We start from the raw sequence: 14,498 nt of genomic DNA, 5'->3' as shown, positions 1-14,498 counted from the left end.
GCAGATCTAGCCTTCAGTCCCCACACGCTTGTTTATATGTAAGAAACATTTTCTAGTTTAAAAACATTTCTAGTTCATATCTTTCTTGTGTCAATAGTGTTTAATCTGTCCAGTGATTTACGGCTAAACCATTCAAAATTGAAATTTGATTTCGTCTCATAAAAAACCACAAATGGTTTGATAAATGATATTGAATAAATATTTCCATGTCTTTGAACTATTTTGAAAAGTTGGGAATTGCATAATTACTTTAATCAGAAAAGATGCAAAAATCCTAATTGTATGGATAACTCCATGGGTGGGACGATCCTGATTGAGTCTTATTGTATTTGGTTGAATGGTCTTTGCAACTGCAATTTGGTTATACAAAACAGGCTGACCCGAAAAAAGAAGCTAATCCGATATTAAAGTATTATAATTATCGGATAAGAATCTGCAAGCATTGTACTTCTTTTTTGTTCTTTTTTCTTTTCTTTTTTTGCTTAACGCATTGTTGCAGGATTTGACCTTTTTTTTGTGAAACTAAGAACCAATTAGACGACAGGAAAATGGGTTGAAAATTAATCGAAATTTCTACACGCTTCTAGTATTTTTTTTTTCTCTCTAGAAATCGAAGAATATTTGGTGCATTGCTTGGAACCCTTTCAAAATTTCAAAAGGAAGAAACTTCGATCCATAAAGAACAAGTAAGCCTTTTTCTATATCTAATGCTGTAGTGTCAGATCTAAAGGACCCCTCTCCCTGTACGCGAGATAAATTATATTTGTTTATAGTTTTAGGGATAAAAATTATTCTTTCTATGAAAGACTTTGGTTCAAAAAATGACAATAGCATTCCTCTTCACTGTTAGATAGCATATAGTAATAATGCAAAGCCGTACTGTCGATACTTTTTTTTTGGATGGTAAAACACTTTTTTTTACCTAAATTTTAAATTAATTTTATGCTCTTTGATATTGGAAGGAAAACAAGCTGTTCCAAGGTAAATCAACAGATCCAGGCAATAGCATGTCTTTAGAGTTGATATATTCTACTCAGTCCGTTGTCAATGCTGATCGAAAAAAAAAAGAAAAAGAAGATAACTTTAAAAAGAATAAAATATGTAATTGAAAAGACAAGGATTAATACCGACATGGGTCTCCGGCTCTCGCAAATATAACTCGATGTCCCCTCCCTCTGATTGCTTCGTTTGCTACGGTTGGCACCTTAAGTCTCTGGTCCTCGCGAGTATGCCCTTTCTTGACTTGAGGGATTCGTGGTATTAAGCTCTCACTGGCTTTTTATCATGGTATCACATTTCTATTGTTTTTTTTTTTTTTTTTTTTTTTTTTTTTTTTTTTTATTTCTACGGCCTGTGTCTTTGCCATGGTTCCAAAATTATACGTTTTACTGTTTTATCATAACTTTTAAAATTATGCTAAAATTTGATTTTCTTGGGTGTTTAAAGTGAAGGTGGGGGTGTACGTGGAAATCTATATTTTTTTGGCGTGAGGATTTCAATAACATACTTTTTATTTTGATCCGCCACTGCTTTTAAGAATTTTCTAGTTCTTCTTCGAAATCCTTATATATTTATTTCATTATTAGTTTTAAAGTTAAGCCGAACATGTATAATTGCTACCATCCTAAATCATTGTCCAATCGTTACTCTTTTAAATTTCAAATTTATATAAAAATATTTTGATTTTCGGTTGCTATGGGCCGTCGTTTGATCTTTGCTATTCACATTTCTTCTATTTTTAGGAGAATAGGAGGGCTGAGGCTGAGAAAAGAATAGAAGAAAAGGAAGAAAAAGAAAGGCAGATGCTTAAATTAAAAAGAGAAGAGCTCATTATTGAAAAGAAGATACAAGAATTTCAGGTTATCCATCTACAGAGAAAGATGGAAAGAGTTCGTCAGGTTAGTTCAGTTAATCCGTTGAAGTATTAGTAATCAAGAATCTTGATTACTTTCTGGAAAATCCGTGAATATCGTAATTACACGGTGTTTAAAAATTAACTTTTAATTTTACTGCATTTTCAATGCAAGTATTATAGATTCACTGTTTCTGAGAATCTTCAGAGATTTGAAACTTAGATGGATTACAAGTCTTTCAACAAGTTTGAAGAAATCAATAAAAAGGACGAAATGAGAAAAACCAAAGGACTGGCGCAAGTGATCTTTTGAATAGCAGAATCAATTAACTCTGATTTAAGTTTTCAAGCCGGAATGACTGACCTTATTTTAAAATGTATATAAACCATATTGTCTTGACTTCAAAAACAATGCTTTTCCTCCTTGTGCCATTCTTTGGTATGTCAAAAAGAAATGAAACGTCAAGGTCTGAATATTGAAATATCTTTAATTTGTACTCGCTATCAACTTGAAGTTATCCCAGATGGGGCTACCTATTATAAGTCATCTTTTGAGTTTTTTTTCCCCAGATGGGGTTAATTTATAGTTTATTATCCCAGATGGGGCTACATATTATAAATCCGTTGAGTCCTTCAATCTAAATTTCTATAGATGTATATTACTTATAACGAGGGTGGTCAGAATTGTCCACCGTGGGACCTTTGATTTTAAAGACGTTTGGTTTAAGACTACTGAATTTAAAGGTTCCGCTCTAAGCTTGTGCGTCACTTTTTTGAAGGTAAAAATTATATGAGCATCCATCGATTGAAAAATTTGGCCTTTTTCCGAACACATTATATTACTACATTCCAAGTATCAGTAAATTTATATTAGGGTAGCCAAGATCACTTAGATTTCCCGTGGACGACTGCTTGGATGTGTAATTCATATTTGTCTATTGCCGTTCATTAAGAGGAGATTCATTGAGTTCAGATAAATTAGTGTTTTTGGTGTCTAGTAATATGCGGTCTTATGTTTCTGTAGATCTCTGATCTTGTGTCTCTCTTCTATATGAATTGTTTTGCAGCGAATCGAGGTGAATTTGAGTCAATGCTCAACTGTTATATAAGACAAACACTATCCAGACGCAATATTAAAATTAGTTTTACGCGGATAACTCAAAAGTGGTTGAGTGAGCTGACACCAAAATCATTTGCAGTATTATCAAAGAAAACTTTAAAAATCTTGCACAATGAGTAATGGGTTGAGGACTTCATTGCAACATAGAAAAGTGGTAGTTACTTCATTTGGGCAACAACAATGAAGAGCACACCTACATACCTTGTGTTGCCTCTGAAGCAATACACACAATTGTGGAAACCGATATTGAAAGAGATATTCGTCTTGTAATAGACAACCAGTTCAAACTTCATCCACATGCAAGAGACGTCGTTAGAGATGAGAGAGATGAGATTTACATCTGAAAAATGCCTATAACAAGCCCAGATAGGCTAAATTTGGACTTTGCAGTCAATTAAAGCACAAAAAAGGAAATATAATAGGGCTTGTCAGTAAAATAAAAAATCAAAATGTCAAAGAGATTTAAAAAAATCAGAACAGTTAAAACTCGAAGAGTGAAAGGGAATAAACAGAAAACACAAGGACAAATTTGGTCTGTCTAAGAAAAAAAAATACAAAACATAGTTTTATTTTTTTTTTTTTTTTAAAGGGATTATAAGAAGAAATCTCATAATTTGCAAAATGAACATTAAAACAAAAGTAATGCTTTCCTTGTAGAATACTATATAGAATACCTATGTATAATACTTTATATGTACAATACTTGTAGAATACTCAGAAATACTGTACATAGTAAAGAAAACGTGGTGAAATGATACTGACCTTTAATTTATTACAAAGTAATCCACTTCCTGGTCTATTTACTCTTCAAACCAGCAAGAAAAACTGAGGCCAATCCAAAAAGCCCATCAAGCATCAGATGGTAGAGTTAGAGTTACAACATGAAAGAAATTATGGAGACTTACCGCTCGAAGTATTTTCAGTTTAACTTAATCCTCAAGAAACGGTTTGGAGGGGTTAATATTAGCGAGCATTCTAATAACATTATTTTGAAAAACACAGGGTGAATGAATATAGATTATATCCTTAGGGGGGAAATCTTTAAGTTTTCGAATTATACCGATACTTCTTGATAATTTATTCAGAACGCTCTGAGTATTTCCCCAGCCATATTGAACTAAAATACTAAATATAGGGGAGAACTAAACTTGATATCAACATATAAATTATATCCTTAGGGGGAGAATGTTTAAGCTTTTGAATTACACCAATACTTCTTGATACTTTATTTGAAACGCTCTGAGTATGGCCTGTAAATTTTAGTGATTCATCCGCTATAATACCAATATTGCTGTCCTGCCTACTGATTGGTCACTAGCTTCTATTGAAGATGTACATGCATAGCAATTATCAGACTATCAAAAAAATACCCCCCCCCCCCCTCTTCCGTGGAAAATAAGGCTTATCTACAGTTAGAAGACCAGAGACAACGAGAAGCAATATATACAAGCGTGCCAAGTGCCCGGATCACGGCCTCGAAATTGGCTACACAGTTTTTTCTTTTATTTCTTAAAAATAGCGAATTGACATTTCTGGTCATAAAAACGATCTAAATGGGTCCAAGCTTCAAGGAAGAATTCGTATTTTCTTGGGGTGGTTGTAACGAACCTATTTTGACGACAAGCAGAGGCATTGTATGCTGTTAGAGGCCAGGTGACAATGAGAATCAATATATACAAGCCTGCCACGTAGCCGTGCTGGGGCCTGACGGCAAAGCCATGGCCTCTCGGTATAATATATATATATATATATATATATATATATATATATATATATATATATATATATATATATATATATATATATGTGTGTGCATACATGTATATATATATATATATATATGTATATATATATATATATATGTGTGTGCATATATGTATATATATATATATATGTATATATATATATATATATATATATATATATATATATATATGTGTGCATATATGTATATATATATGTATATATATATATATATATGTATATAATGTATATATATATATGTATATAATTAAAATTGGGAGGGAGAAACCAATAAAATCAGAATTCATCGAATTCCAGGCGGTAAAACGACACGTAAAAGTGGCTTAACATCTGGACTACTTGTAGAAGAGCTCTAAGTAAAATAGTGTTCGATTTGAAAACATAGTCCAAAGTTGAGATGAAGAGTACCATGCTATTGTACATTAGTTTAGTGGAAACAAGAAATCGTGGTAAAGCCTTGTCAGACTGGATTATCTACTTGCCCAAAATTTTTTATTCCTACCTTCAGTTTGTTTTCCAGATGTGTACTACCAGGGATCTGTTTGAATGTATGAGCTCCTCCGAGCTTGACTCTGATACTGGATACTTTGGAGAGAATCAGTTTGATTCCAGAAAGGTCTTGTTTGTGTTGAGGCTCATCGCCTTTTGGCTACCGCATTAATGAATTTGGAGAGAAATGAGTCGCCATTACATATATGCCATAAAGACATTTGAAAACGTTCGCTAGTGTTAATCACATGCAAGCAAAGAATGACCTTCTGTACTGTAGTACGAGTATTAGCTTAGTGAAAAGCGGGAAATTCCGGTATGAAGTATCGATGGTTAAAGCTGAAAGTATAGCTATAAGATGAGATCCCACTTAAATCAAGAGAGATGTGAGGCAAGGCAGCGTTATTAGTGCTCTTATTTTCAAAGACTGCAATTATTAAGATTCTAGATCGCATGTTAGCTCTCTTTCCTCTTATACAACTGATCTGTTGACTTATTTCTCCTTCTGCTTAGTATAACAAAGGTGGATTTAGGAGACGCCCTCATCAAATACAGAGTGACTTTTTGTCTATCGGTTTTTCCGTTAGCTTTGATAAGTTTTAATGCACTACTAAGTGATTCCGTCACCCTCGGAAAGAATCGGCAAAACCAGGCAATCTATCATGAAACTAACACCCTAAATAGGCCTAAAGCTCAGTTGCACCGAATTGTGGACGCTATTCCAGGAATTGCCTTGATTTACCGCTCAGGGTGTCAACGGCTTGTTACCTATCTTGCCAGCGCATTCTAGGAAGCATTTCATATCAGAAAGAAATATCGACAACATAAAAACCTGCTATTATAAGTAGGCTAAATTTATTTTCTATCTGCTAAAGGATCATAAGAGTAGCGTCGTCGCAAAAAGTTTGCCCATGCAAACAATATTCGAGAATTAGTGTATATTGAACAGATAAATCAAACCCAGTGAAAAGACATTTTCCACTAAATTTTGTTTGAATGATTTTCGATATTTCTATGCTTGCTGATTTTAGCTTTCTATTTTATTTATTTTCCATGCTACATTAAAATCTTTTATGGATGGTGGACTATTAAATGATTTTCGTGCATATATATATATATATATATATATATATATATATATATATATATATATATATATATATATATATATATATATATATATATACGGATGATCAGGAGATAATATAGACCTGTAAAATTAGGAGAATACAATTTTTTCTGAATTATTTACTATAATTGGTATCGAGAAAGTTCATCCAAAAACGGAAGCATATACATCCTTTTCACGCTGTACCGTGTACATGCAAAAGCATGTGCCGCATCGATCATTATAGCAAAATATTAAATGTACATATGTTTCTATTATACCTGTTGAACGGGAATTGATGTCTGATTGGGTGTATTTTGCGTCTTTTCATATCGTAAAGAGTGTTTAGCCTCCACCGCGTTTGGTTCAACCGCAATGATTTCACTTCCCTTTTTTCAGTTTGAAGAATGGATGAAGAACACTGAATTGTTGAAGAAGTTTGTTTGTACGAGGAAAAAGCCAAAAATTTATTATTTGCCCAAGATTTTAACCGAAAATTCTAAAGAGAGGCTAAAGCAGTCAATTGACGAAGTTCAAGGTAATTTCCATCCCAACTATGAAAAAGTTTTTATAGTAACAATCCTTGGCTTACGGGTTCGTTTATTAATCACTGTCGTAGTATCTTCAATTTAATATCTGTATACTGGAATTAGGTGAAACTCCCTGAAAAGATGTGGGAAACGTGTCCTCAAGTTTGTAAGTGGTTACAAATCAAGCTAGTAATTATATTTGCAGCAAATTTAATCTTCTAATCGTATGTTCCATTGAAAACTGAAATGTTAGTTAAAAATAATGGCTGTTTTTTAAACACAACAATATAAATTTTTGGAATTTAATAAAATAGGGCTATAGCTTTTTTAAATAATCAAATTTTAAAAAACCTCTTTTTTCCACAGAAGTTTGTCGAAGAAAAGTAAAGAGTTACATTAAACCCCAAGATTAGCAGAAATAAAGTTATATAATTTTTCCAGCGTAAAACTTGCATAAATCATTATCAGTAAATAAATGAAACCCAAAACTCCTACTGCTACTACTACTAACAAATCAATGCATGACTAAGTCGCCTGAGGCCATACAGCTACGCATGACTCTCCTCCATCCCAATCTATTCAAAATCTATCTCTTTAGATCCTTCCAGGAAGTCCCAGGTTTACTTAAATCTTTCCTAACAACTTCCTCCTACCCTATTCAGGGATAACCTGCTTTTCTTTCACAAGGACGATCTTTGGCAATGCTTCATCCTTCATCTGCAGAACGATTCATGTCAACCTTTCTCTCATTATAGCACTAGAAAGTAGGATTGAAGCACATTTTTTGTACAGCTTTCTGTTTCAAATACACTTAGACTGGTACACAAGAGAATCTGTAGACAAATCCTCCGTAAAACATCTAACAAATCCTTTTGCTTTTGGAGCAAAACCCTGCTTCAGAGCCATGTTTGGCCACTGTAATCACTTCCAATAATCTAATCTGGGCTCGCAGACTTATCTTCCTATTCTTCCATACTTGGTTGAAATGAAATTTAGAAATAGAAATTGCCGAAAAGAAATATCCTTTATTTCTTTTTTTTGCATGGTTATGATATTAAAATGAGTATGCTTCAAATACATACTGATTGCTGTACAGTGGGAACGGCCCTTGTTTTTTCTCGATTTTCAATTTTGTTCTAAATTTCATCTAATACATCTATTTTAAACTTTGATAAAACGGCATTTAGTATAAGTCTGTATCAGTTTGGTCCAAATTAATTGCAGGCACATAATTACATCCTCGTTATTAAATAATATTAGATAATCATTGACGATACTTCCGAAACTGATGTTGGTGTTAAATATAATGAAAAATGAGAGACTGAGGTATTCTAACTGTGAAAGTAGTACTTCCCGTTAGAGTACTTGTGGAAAATAGCAAAACCAGCACACAAGAAAAAGGAACTAGAAGAATCAGAAATTGGACTTATAGCATTAATGAGGTCCTATTGTCATTCTTTATACCCTGAGGTGCAGTTAATTGCGTTTCGTATGTGATGTTTTGATAATTTCATCTATTGTACTTTGGAACTCTTCATTTCTCCCAACTTAACAAAAAGCGGATTTTTGCACACCATAAAACAACAGAAAAAGGTTACGGTATAGTCTATGAACTGTTGTAGGAAGCCATGTTTTACTTTTGTGCATTCTCTATAACCATACGACTAGCTGAATGCATTTCAATCTTTTTTAATCCATTTCAAATCATTGAAATACACAAATGACGACTAAAAAGAACCACAAAAGTAGATAGTCCTAATTTGTGTCTTATCATATACTGAAATAGAGTTTATTGAAATAGATCGAAGTGAACAATTTGAGTTATTAACGGAAATTTCATATAAAGTATTTGCTTGAAAAAGTGCTCTAGAATGAATTTCATCAATAAAACTCTAAGAAACGAGTAAAAAGATAGAACGATTAGAATTAAACATATTCTTCGAAAATCAGTCCCCTTAGATCAAGAGAAAGACAATATTCGGAAACACTATATCCTAGTTCACAACTAGTAGAGGAATATGGACCAGAAGTATCTCCCCTCTCAATTAAGCTATACGGAATGGAAATACTTGACCATACGCATATTATTATTCATCACAGATCCATATCCCTGGTACTAGGTAATTTACAGCAAAGATTGGGCACAAAATCAATGTAGCTTTGCTATTAAAGAGTTCTTTATAGTGTCTTATAATAAATTTCTAGATTTCTGAACACCATCATAGACAGCATAAAGGATATCAGGGAACGTGTGTTCATACATACATATTCATGTGTGAAATTCACATGATATCGAATAAGCATTAATTTACAAGTCTATAACGCGTTTGAAACCAAAATTTAGTAAGCTAAATGAAGAAAATTTTCTCGAATATAATGTTCTCAAAGTTGTAGTAAATAGGAAAATTGATCAAATTGACAAAAGACTCAAATTTTATGACCTGGATATTGCCCTTCGTTTTTGTTCCTTGCCTTTGCTTTCCTAAAGTTCTGGATTGAATTTTTTTCACAGACGAAATAAAAGATCGTCAAAATAAACTTGAAGAAGAGCTCCTTCAGATGGATGAAGCATTCCGAGTCAAATGTGAATATCTTAAAAAGCCCAGAATTTCAGTGGAAGATAAAACAATGGAGTACTATGCTGAACCTGTCAATGACCAAGAAACTAATGTAGAAAACACTTGGGAAACAACAGAAGAAAATTTGAATCGTGGAATAGAAACACTTGAACCTCCGGTCTCGCCAAAAGTGGGAGGTAAGTTGGCTTGATATTTCAATTTATTGAAGTCCACTTTACAAAAACTGTGAGCTCAATAGAGGAAGAGAAAAACTGTATGGCACTTACTTGGGAATATAAACATTCAACCCTCTTCCATAAAAACCTATAAGAAAAAAATTTGCTAGGTTTTCCATACGCTTCCTTTTAAATAGGTGTCTCCTGCGTAATTGTACCTTCTGTAGGATCAGGAACATCAAACTAAGACAAAAGAGCAGTTTCTCTTTTGTTTGTACTTAAACACAACAGAAACTTAATGTGCGTGCCAAAAACCGACGTGACTTTCTGTTATCTGGTGCTCTCAACCAAGAAGATACTTGGAAGACGTGTTGCTGCACTGCTATATCTAATATAGCCATTACAAGCCTGTTGTAACTGTGCGCCACGAGGTTTGCATTCTTATGTAAGTTACGCACAGCTTGATCTATAACGAGTGCTCATATTCTTCTAAAATCTGAACCATAATTAAGCCTTTAATATCGTTTCCGATAAATCTTGGTTTCTTCAACTAAAATATAATTAAGTAAGTAGAGATAATAAGTCAAGAGAAAATAAGTCATTTAAAATAAGTAGAGAAGATTTGTAGGCTTATTTGGATCGGAGGGGAAATGGAATTTTGATTGGTGAGAAAAGAAAGTATCAAGGGAGAAAAGGGGAGAAGGTAGAATCTATTGCTTGTCCTATGTGTGGATCTCAGGGTGAAAGTTTAATACATGTTTTGTGTGAATGTGTCGAATAGAATGAATGGAGGCGAGAGATGTATGGCGAAGAAAAATTGAATGAGATATGGATGGTAAATAGAATGAAAGAGACAAATTTCCTGAGTATGAAAAGGATAGCAAGGTTTGTCAGGATTGCAGCGTTACATCCTGAGCGTTTTCTTAAATAGTATTAATTTATTTTAGTTAATTTATTGTTTGTTATGTAAATTTCCTATGGCCCACGGGCTTTTTCTGGAATAAATTATTATTATTATTATAATATAAGGCATAATCAGATCAGACGAGCACTGTAAATAGTACACTAAAAGCTGGGTTTTTGTACATTCCCTCAAAGATCAAGGAAGTGATGTCATTGAAGTTAGATTATTGTATAAAAAAATTATGGCTTATCGGTTACAAGGCGTTAATATAGGGTATTAGCCCAAAATCATAACTATCAATAGAAAGACTGCCTCGAATATGCTTTAGTCTTGATAAATGAAGAAAAATAGGGTTAATATCGAGCCTTACCTTAGGCCTGTGTCCAACTTATCTGGATCGGTGTTCACAATTGCTGAGGCTTTTATAGAAATACACATATGAAAATACCAAAACAACAAAACTGCGACACAGAGGGTTTAGTGCCAATTTCCAAAAATTTCAAGTAATATTAACACTAAAAATATTTAAAGATAAAAAAAAAATTTCTGTTCTAGAAATCACTCTACCCAGTACTAAGTATTCCACTCCTCTAAGTATTCTATTCCAAAAATAAATTGCAGTTGTTCAGTATTTAATTTACTCCAGTCGAAGAATTTTTTCAAGTAGTTTACTGAGAGTAGTAAGCACCGTTATAGGGTAGTAACTAAAGCATTAGTTGTTTTTTATTTCTTTGGTTTTTTTTTGCTAATTTTATCGAAAATTTTGATAAATATTATTAGGTACCCCAAATGTGGTATGGGCCTATAAGTCGTTGACTAAGTTCTTGTCCCTTTCGGCGCCTAATATCCAAAGCTAGATTTTAACTACTTATTACTATGTTCTCAAAGAAATGACACAATCTTGTGACATTTGTACTAATTTGTGCAAATGTTACTACACTTAAGCCATTTGATCTATTGTTCTACAAACTTGCTTATTCAATATAAATCAAATTTTTCGACTTCCATAAATGAAAAAAATTTACTTCAATACGGTAAAGTCGAGCTCAAGGTGCTAAATTTCTTAAATGGGAATCAAAACTTGAATATACAGGTCATGCACATTTATCTATTGTACACATAAATACTCTGGCACATTAAATACAAGGCAAATGTGAGGACTGGGAAATTGTGGGTACGGAACCATCATGAAGGAAACAGAGTAGCAAATAAAAAACAACGATTAAAAAATTGTCTGTTTTTCGTATATATGTAATCCAAGTTGCAAAACAAGGAATTCATTGTTGAAAAATGGAGGTAATAAACGCTTCACAAGTAAAATAGACTAGAGCTAGAAGACATGCCCAATTTACTGCGAAAATTACCAAGTTCAAAATTTGATAGAGTTGTATGTAAAACTTCGTTGGATCCAATGAAAACCTAACTTAAATGTTTGTTTCTACATTCAGTCATAAGGACATAATGAGCCAAAAGTATACCAATTATGGAGATGGCCCAACCAACTTTGTTGTAAATTTTATGGCACAATTTCGTATAGACCCCAGGCTCACATCTTCTTTTTGTTTAGAGTTTAGGATTTGACTGCTTTATTTGTGTTTTCGAAGCTCATTATCAAAGAATTAATTACAAGATATGCTTAGGAGCAGACTAGAAAGTATGCTTTTTTGCAGATGAGTGAGGGGTTGGAGCACTAAAACTGTGTTTCTGCAAGTCAGCTGAAAACTATGAGTCAGAATTGTTTTATAGATTTCGAGAGCAAGATAATAGAAACAAATTATTGCAAATTAAATTAAAACATAACAATTCAATTTTTGTTTCAAATATGCTTCGTAACTTCATATCCTGCTTGTAATTTTTCCTTATGTTTCCTGTTGTTTTTTTTTTACACTTTATGTCGTCATTTATCTTTGAATTTCAACCTGTGATTTTCTGCTAGCAAACATTTTGTTCTGGCTTCACTAAGTAAACTATTGCTGAGAAATTAGCAGCAGAGAGTGTGATGAAAACATTATTTATGTTGAAAGAGTTTTCTGGGTTGCTTAGTTTTTTAAGTCGTCATTTATGTTGCTGATAGCTTATTTTCTTTGCAGAATCGCCACATTTTTATGAAAACGAAGGAGAAGATAACGTTATCGAGAAAGTGGTCACTGAGGAAGTAAGTAAGAAGCATCAAGAAGAGATTTCTGGAAATGAAAAGGGGGGAAGAGGCAAACATAATAGTGACGTTGAATCCCCAGAATCTCCCAACAGTCAAAATGATGTGATTTCACCAATGTCGCCTGACTACAGTTCTATTTTACATAAAAAAAATCCAAGTGAAATGATAAAAGCTGATTGAGACAGATTTAGTTATTTCTTTCTTTATCGGGAATCCATTATCTCTTTTGTTTATTCATCAACTATTACTGTATACAACTAATAACTTTTGTCAGAAACTAGTGATAAACGAGCTTCACAATTCTTTTTCAAATTGATACAAACCTGAGGACATCTTTTTTTAAATAGTGGAAGTAGTTTCTTCTTAGAATATAATATTACTAAATATGTATCTCAACTTGGGATTTTTGCATGCTCTTATGGTTCTATCTTGAACAGTTCAGCATGGCCTTTGATCAAGAAGGTTCCCTTTTTAAACCTTGAAGTGAAAAAAACTTTCACTGATTCTGAGATGGGACTAAATTTCACACTCGTCCACCAAGAAGTTGCTTGTTTTGTCTTAAGAAGTCGTTTGATTTTTTTTTTTTGTCTTCATTTTTATCCTCATGTCCAAATGAAAGGGTATATCTTGCATATTTTTGTGGAAAAGGTTCGTCTAGTGTATTTTTATCCGCTGGTCACGTTTTCAGAGGCCTGTTTACCTCATTAGAGGCAGCAGATCCCAGCAATGATTAAAAAAAGAAATGTATTTTCCTGTGGCCATTATTGAAAGACCACCAGTTGTGTCAGTTGGGGGTGAGTGGTGTGGCAAATACCGCTACCACCCCAAATTATTTTGGCCCCTTCCTCTAGATTTAGAAAAATACTTTAATTTCAGCTTTTAATTTGTCTTTTTTTCGCTGCTTTCATTGAGAAAATTGAAAAACAGCAAATGTACCCCCTCCCTTAGATTTGTAATAATACCCCTCTCCCCCTAGTTCATGTGAGTTAGCTCCACTGAATACTACGAAAGAAAAATGTATGCACTGTATACCAAAACGTCCCATGCAATTTGGATACACAGTGTTGTTTTACAGATTTGGTCTCCTTTAAATCCGTAGGCCATAATGCTGCAACAAATACCTTCAGTAGCTCACATTTTTTTTCTGTAAAATTGTGAAAAAGCAAGATAAGCCATGATTTGTGGGTACGAGGATGCTCTCTTTTATGTCATTTTTTAGAATGATTGTAACATTGTTATTTTAGGAAGCAACTCATTGAGAAACATTCGGCCACCAGTGAGCAAATAAGTTGTGCTTTGTTATGAAAAATAACAATGCATATTCTTCTTCCTTGTTTGCTTCTCCCATCTTTTTGGATTTTGTGTTGAACAGGATCAGAAATAAAAAGTGTTTTCAGTTTAGTTGTATCTTCTTAAAATATACTTCGCATATTTCATAGGCATTCGCTTCAAGTGACATTAAATTGTACTACAATCAAGTGATCATACACAGGGCTAGGTACATGAACTAAGCAAATTATTTTGCTAATCTATCATGTTTCTAATCCTCTATGTTCAAAATTCAGGAAAGTTGTCCCTATTTTAGAGCTTTAAGTTACATGAGGCTGCAAAGACATATCCTTGCTAAATTAGCTATCATGCTCAGATTCGCAAGATAACAATAGATCTCATGTTGATTTTTCACAGAAATTTTCTAAGGTTGGTAGTCTTGATTAAATTGAGTGAGCTATGATTGAATCGTAGAAAAGTTCAATTCTTTGAAAATGTTTTTAGCCACAAAATTCATTCTACGGGTCAAGACGATGTAAAAAAAAGGCTTACAGATAAAAGGACATTCAA

General features: G+C 33.2%; 1 protein-coding gene across 1 annotated transcript in view; it reads left to right on the top strand.

Annotated features, from left to right (window-relative positions):
- The window catches only part of LOC136027210 (pinin-like), a 43,637-nt gene extending 29,577 nt beyond the window's left edge, over positions 1 to 14,060 (top strand). Inside the window, exons 5-9 of the mRNA XM_065704238.1 lie at positions 608 to 686; positions 1,743 to 1,898; positions 6,733 to 6,871; positions 9,376 to 9,618; positions 12,592 to 14,060. Of these exons, the coding sequence (XP_065560310.1) occupies positions 608 to 686; positions 1,743 to 1,898; positions 6,733 to 6,871; positions 9,376 to 9,618; positions 12,592 to 12,839 (865 nt within the window). The 3' untranslated portion in view covers positions 12,840 to 14,060. The remainder of the gene's footprint in view (positions 1 to 607; positions 687 to 1,742; positions 1,899 to 6,732; positions 6,872 to 9,375; positions 9,619 to 12,591) is intronic.
- The last annotated feature ends 438 nt before the right edge of the window (positions 14,061 to 14,498 follow it).

The sequence above is a fragment of the Artemia franciscana genome, chromosome 5 (genome assembly GCF_032884065.1).
Source record: "Artemia franciscana chromosome 5, ASM3288406v1, whole genome shotgun sequence".
NCBI lineage: Eukaryota > Metazoa > Arthropoda > Branchiopoda > Anostraca > Artemiidae > Artemia > Artemia franciscana.
The sequence above is the reverse complement of the archived record's forward strand: the minus strand, read 5'-3'. Positions and strand labels throughout refer to the sequence as shown.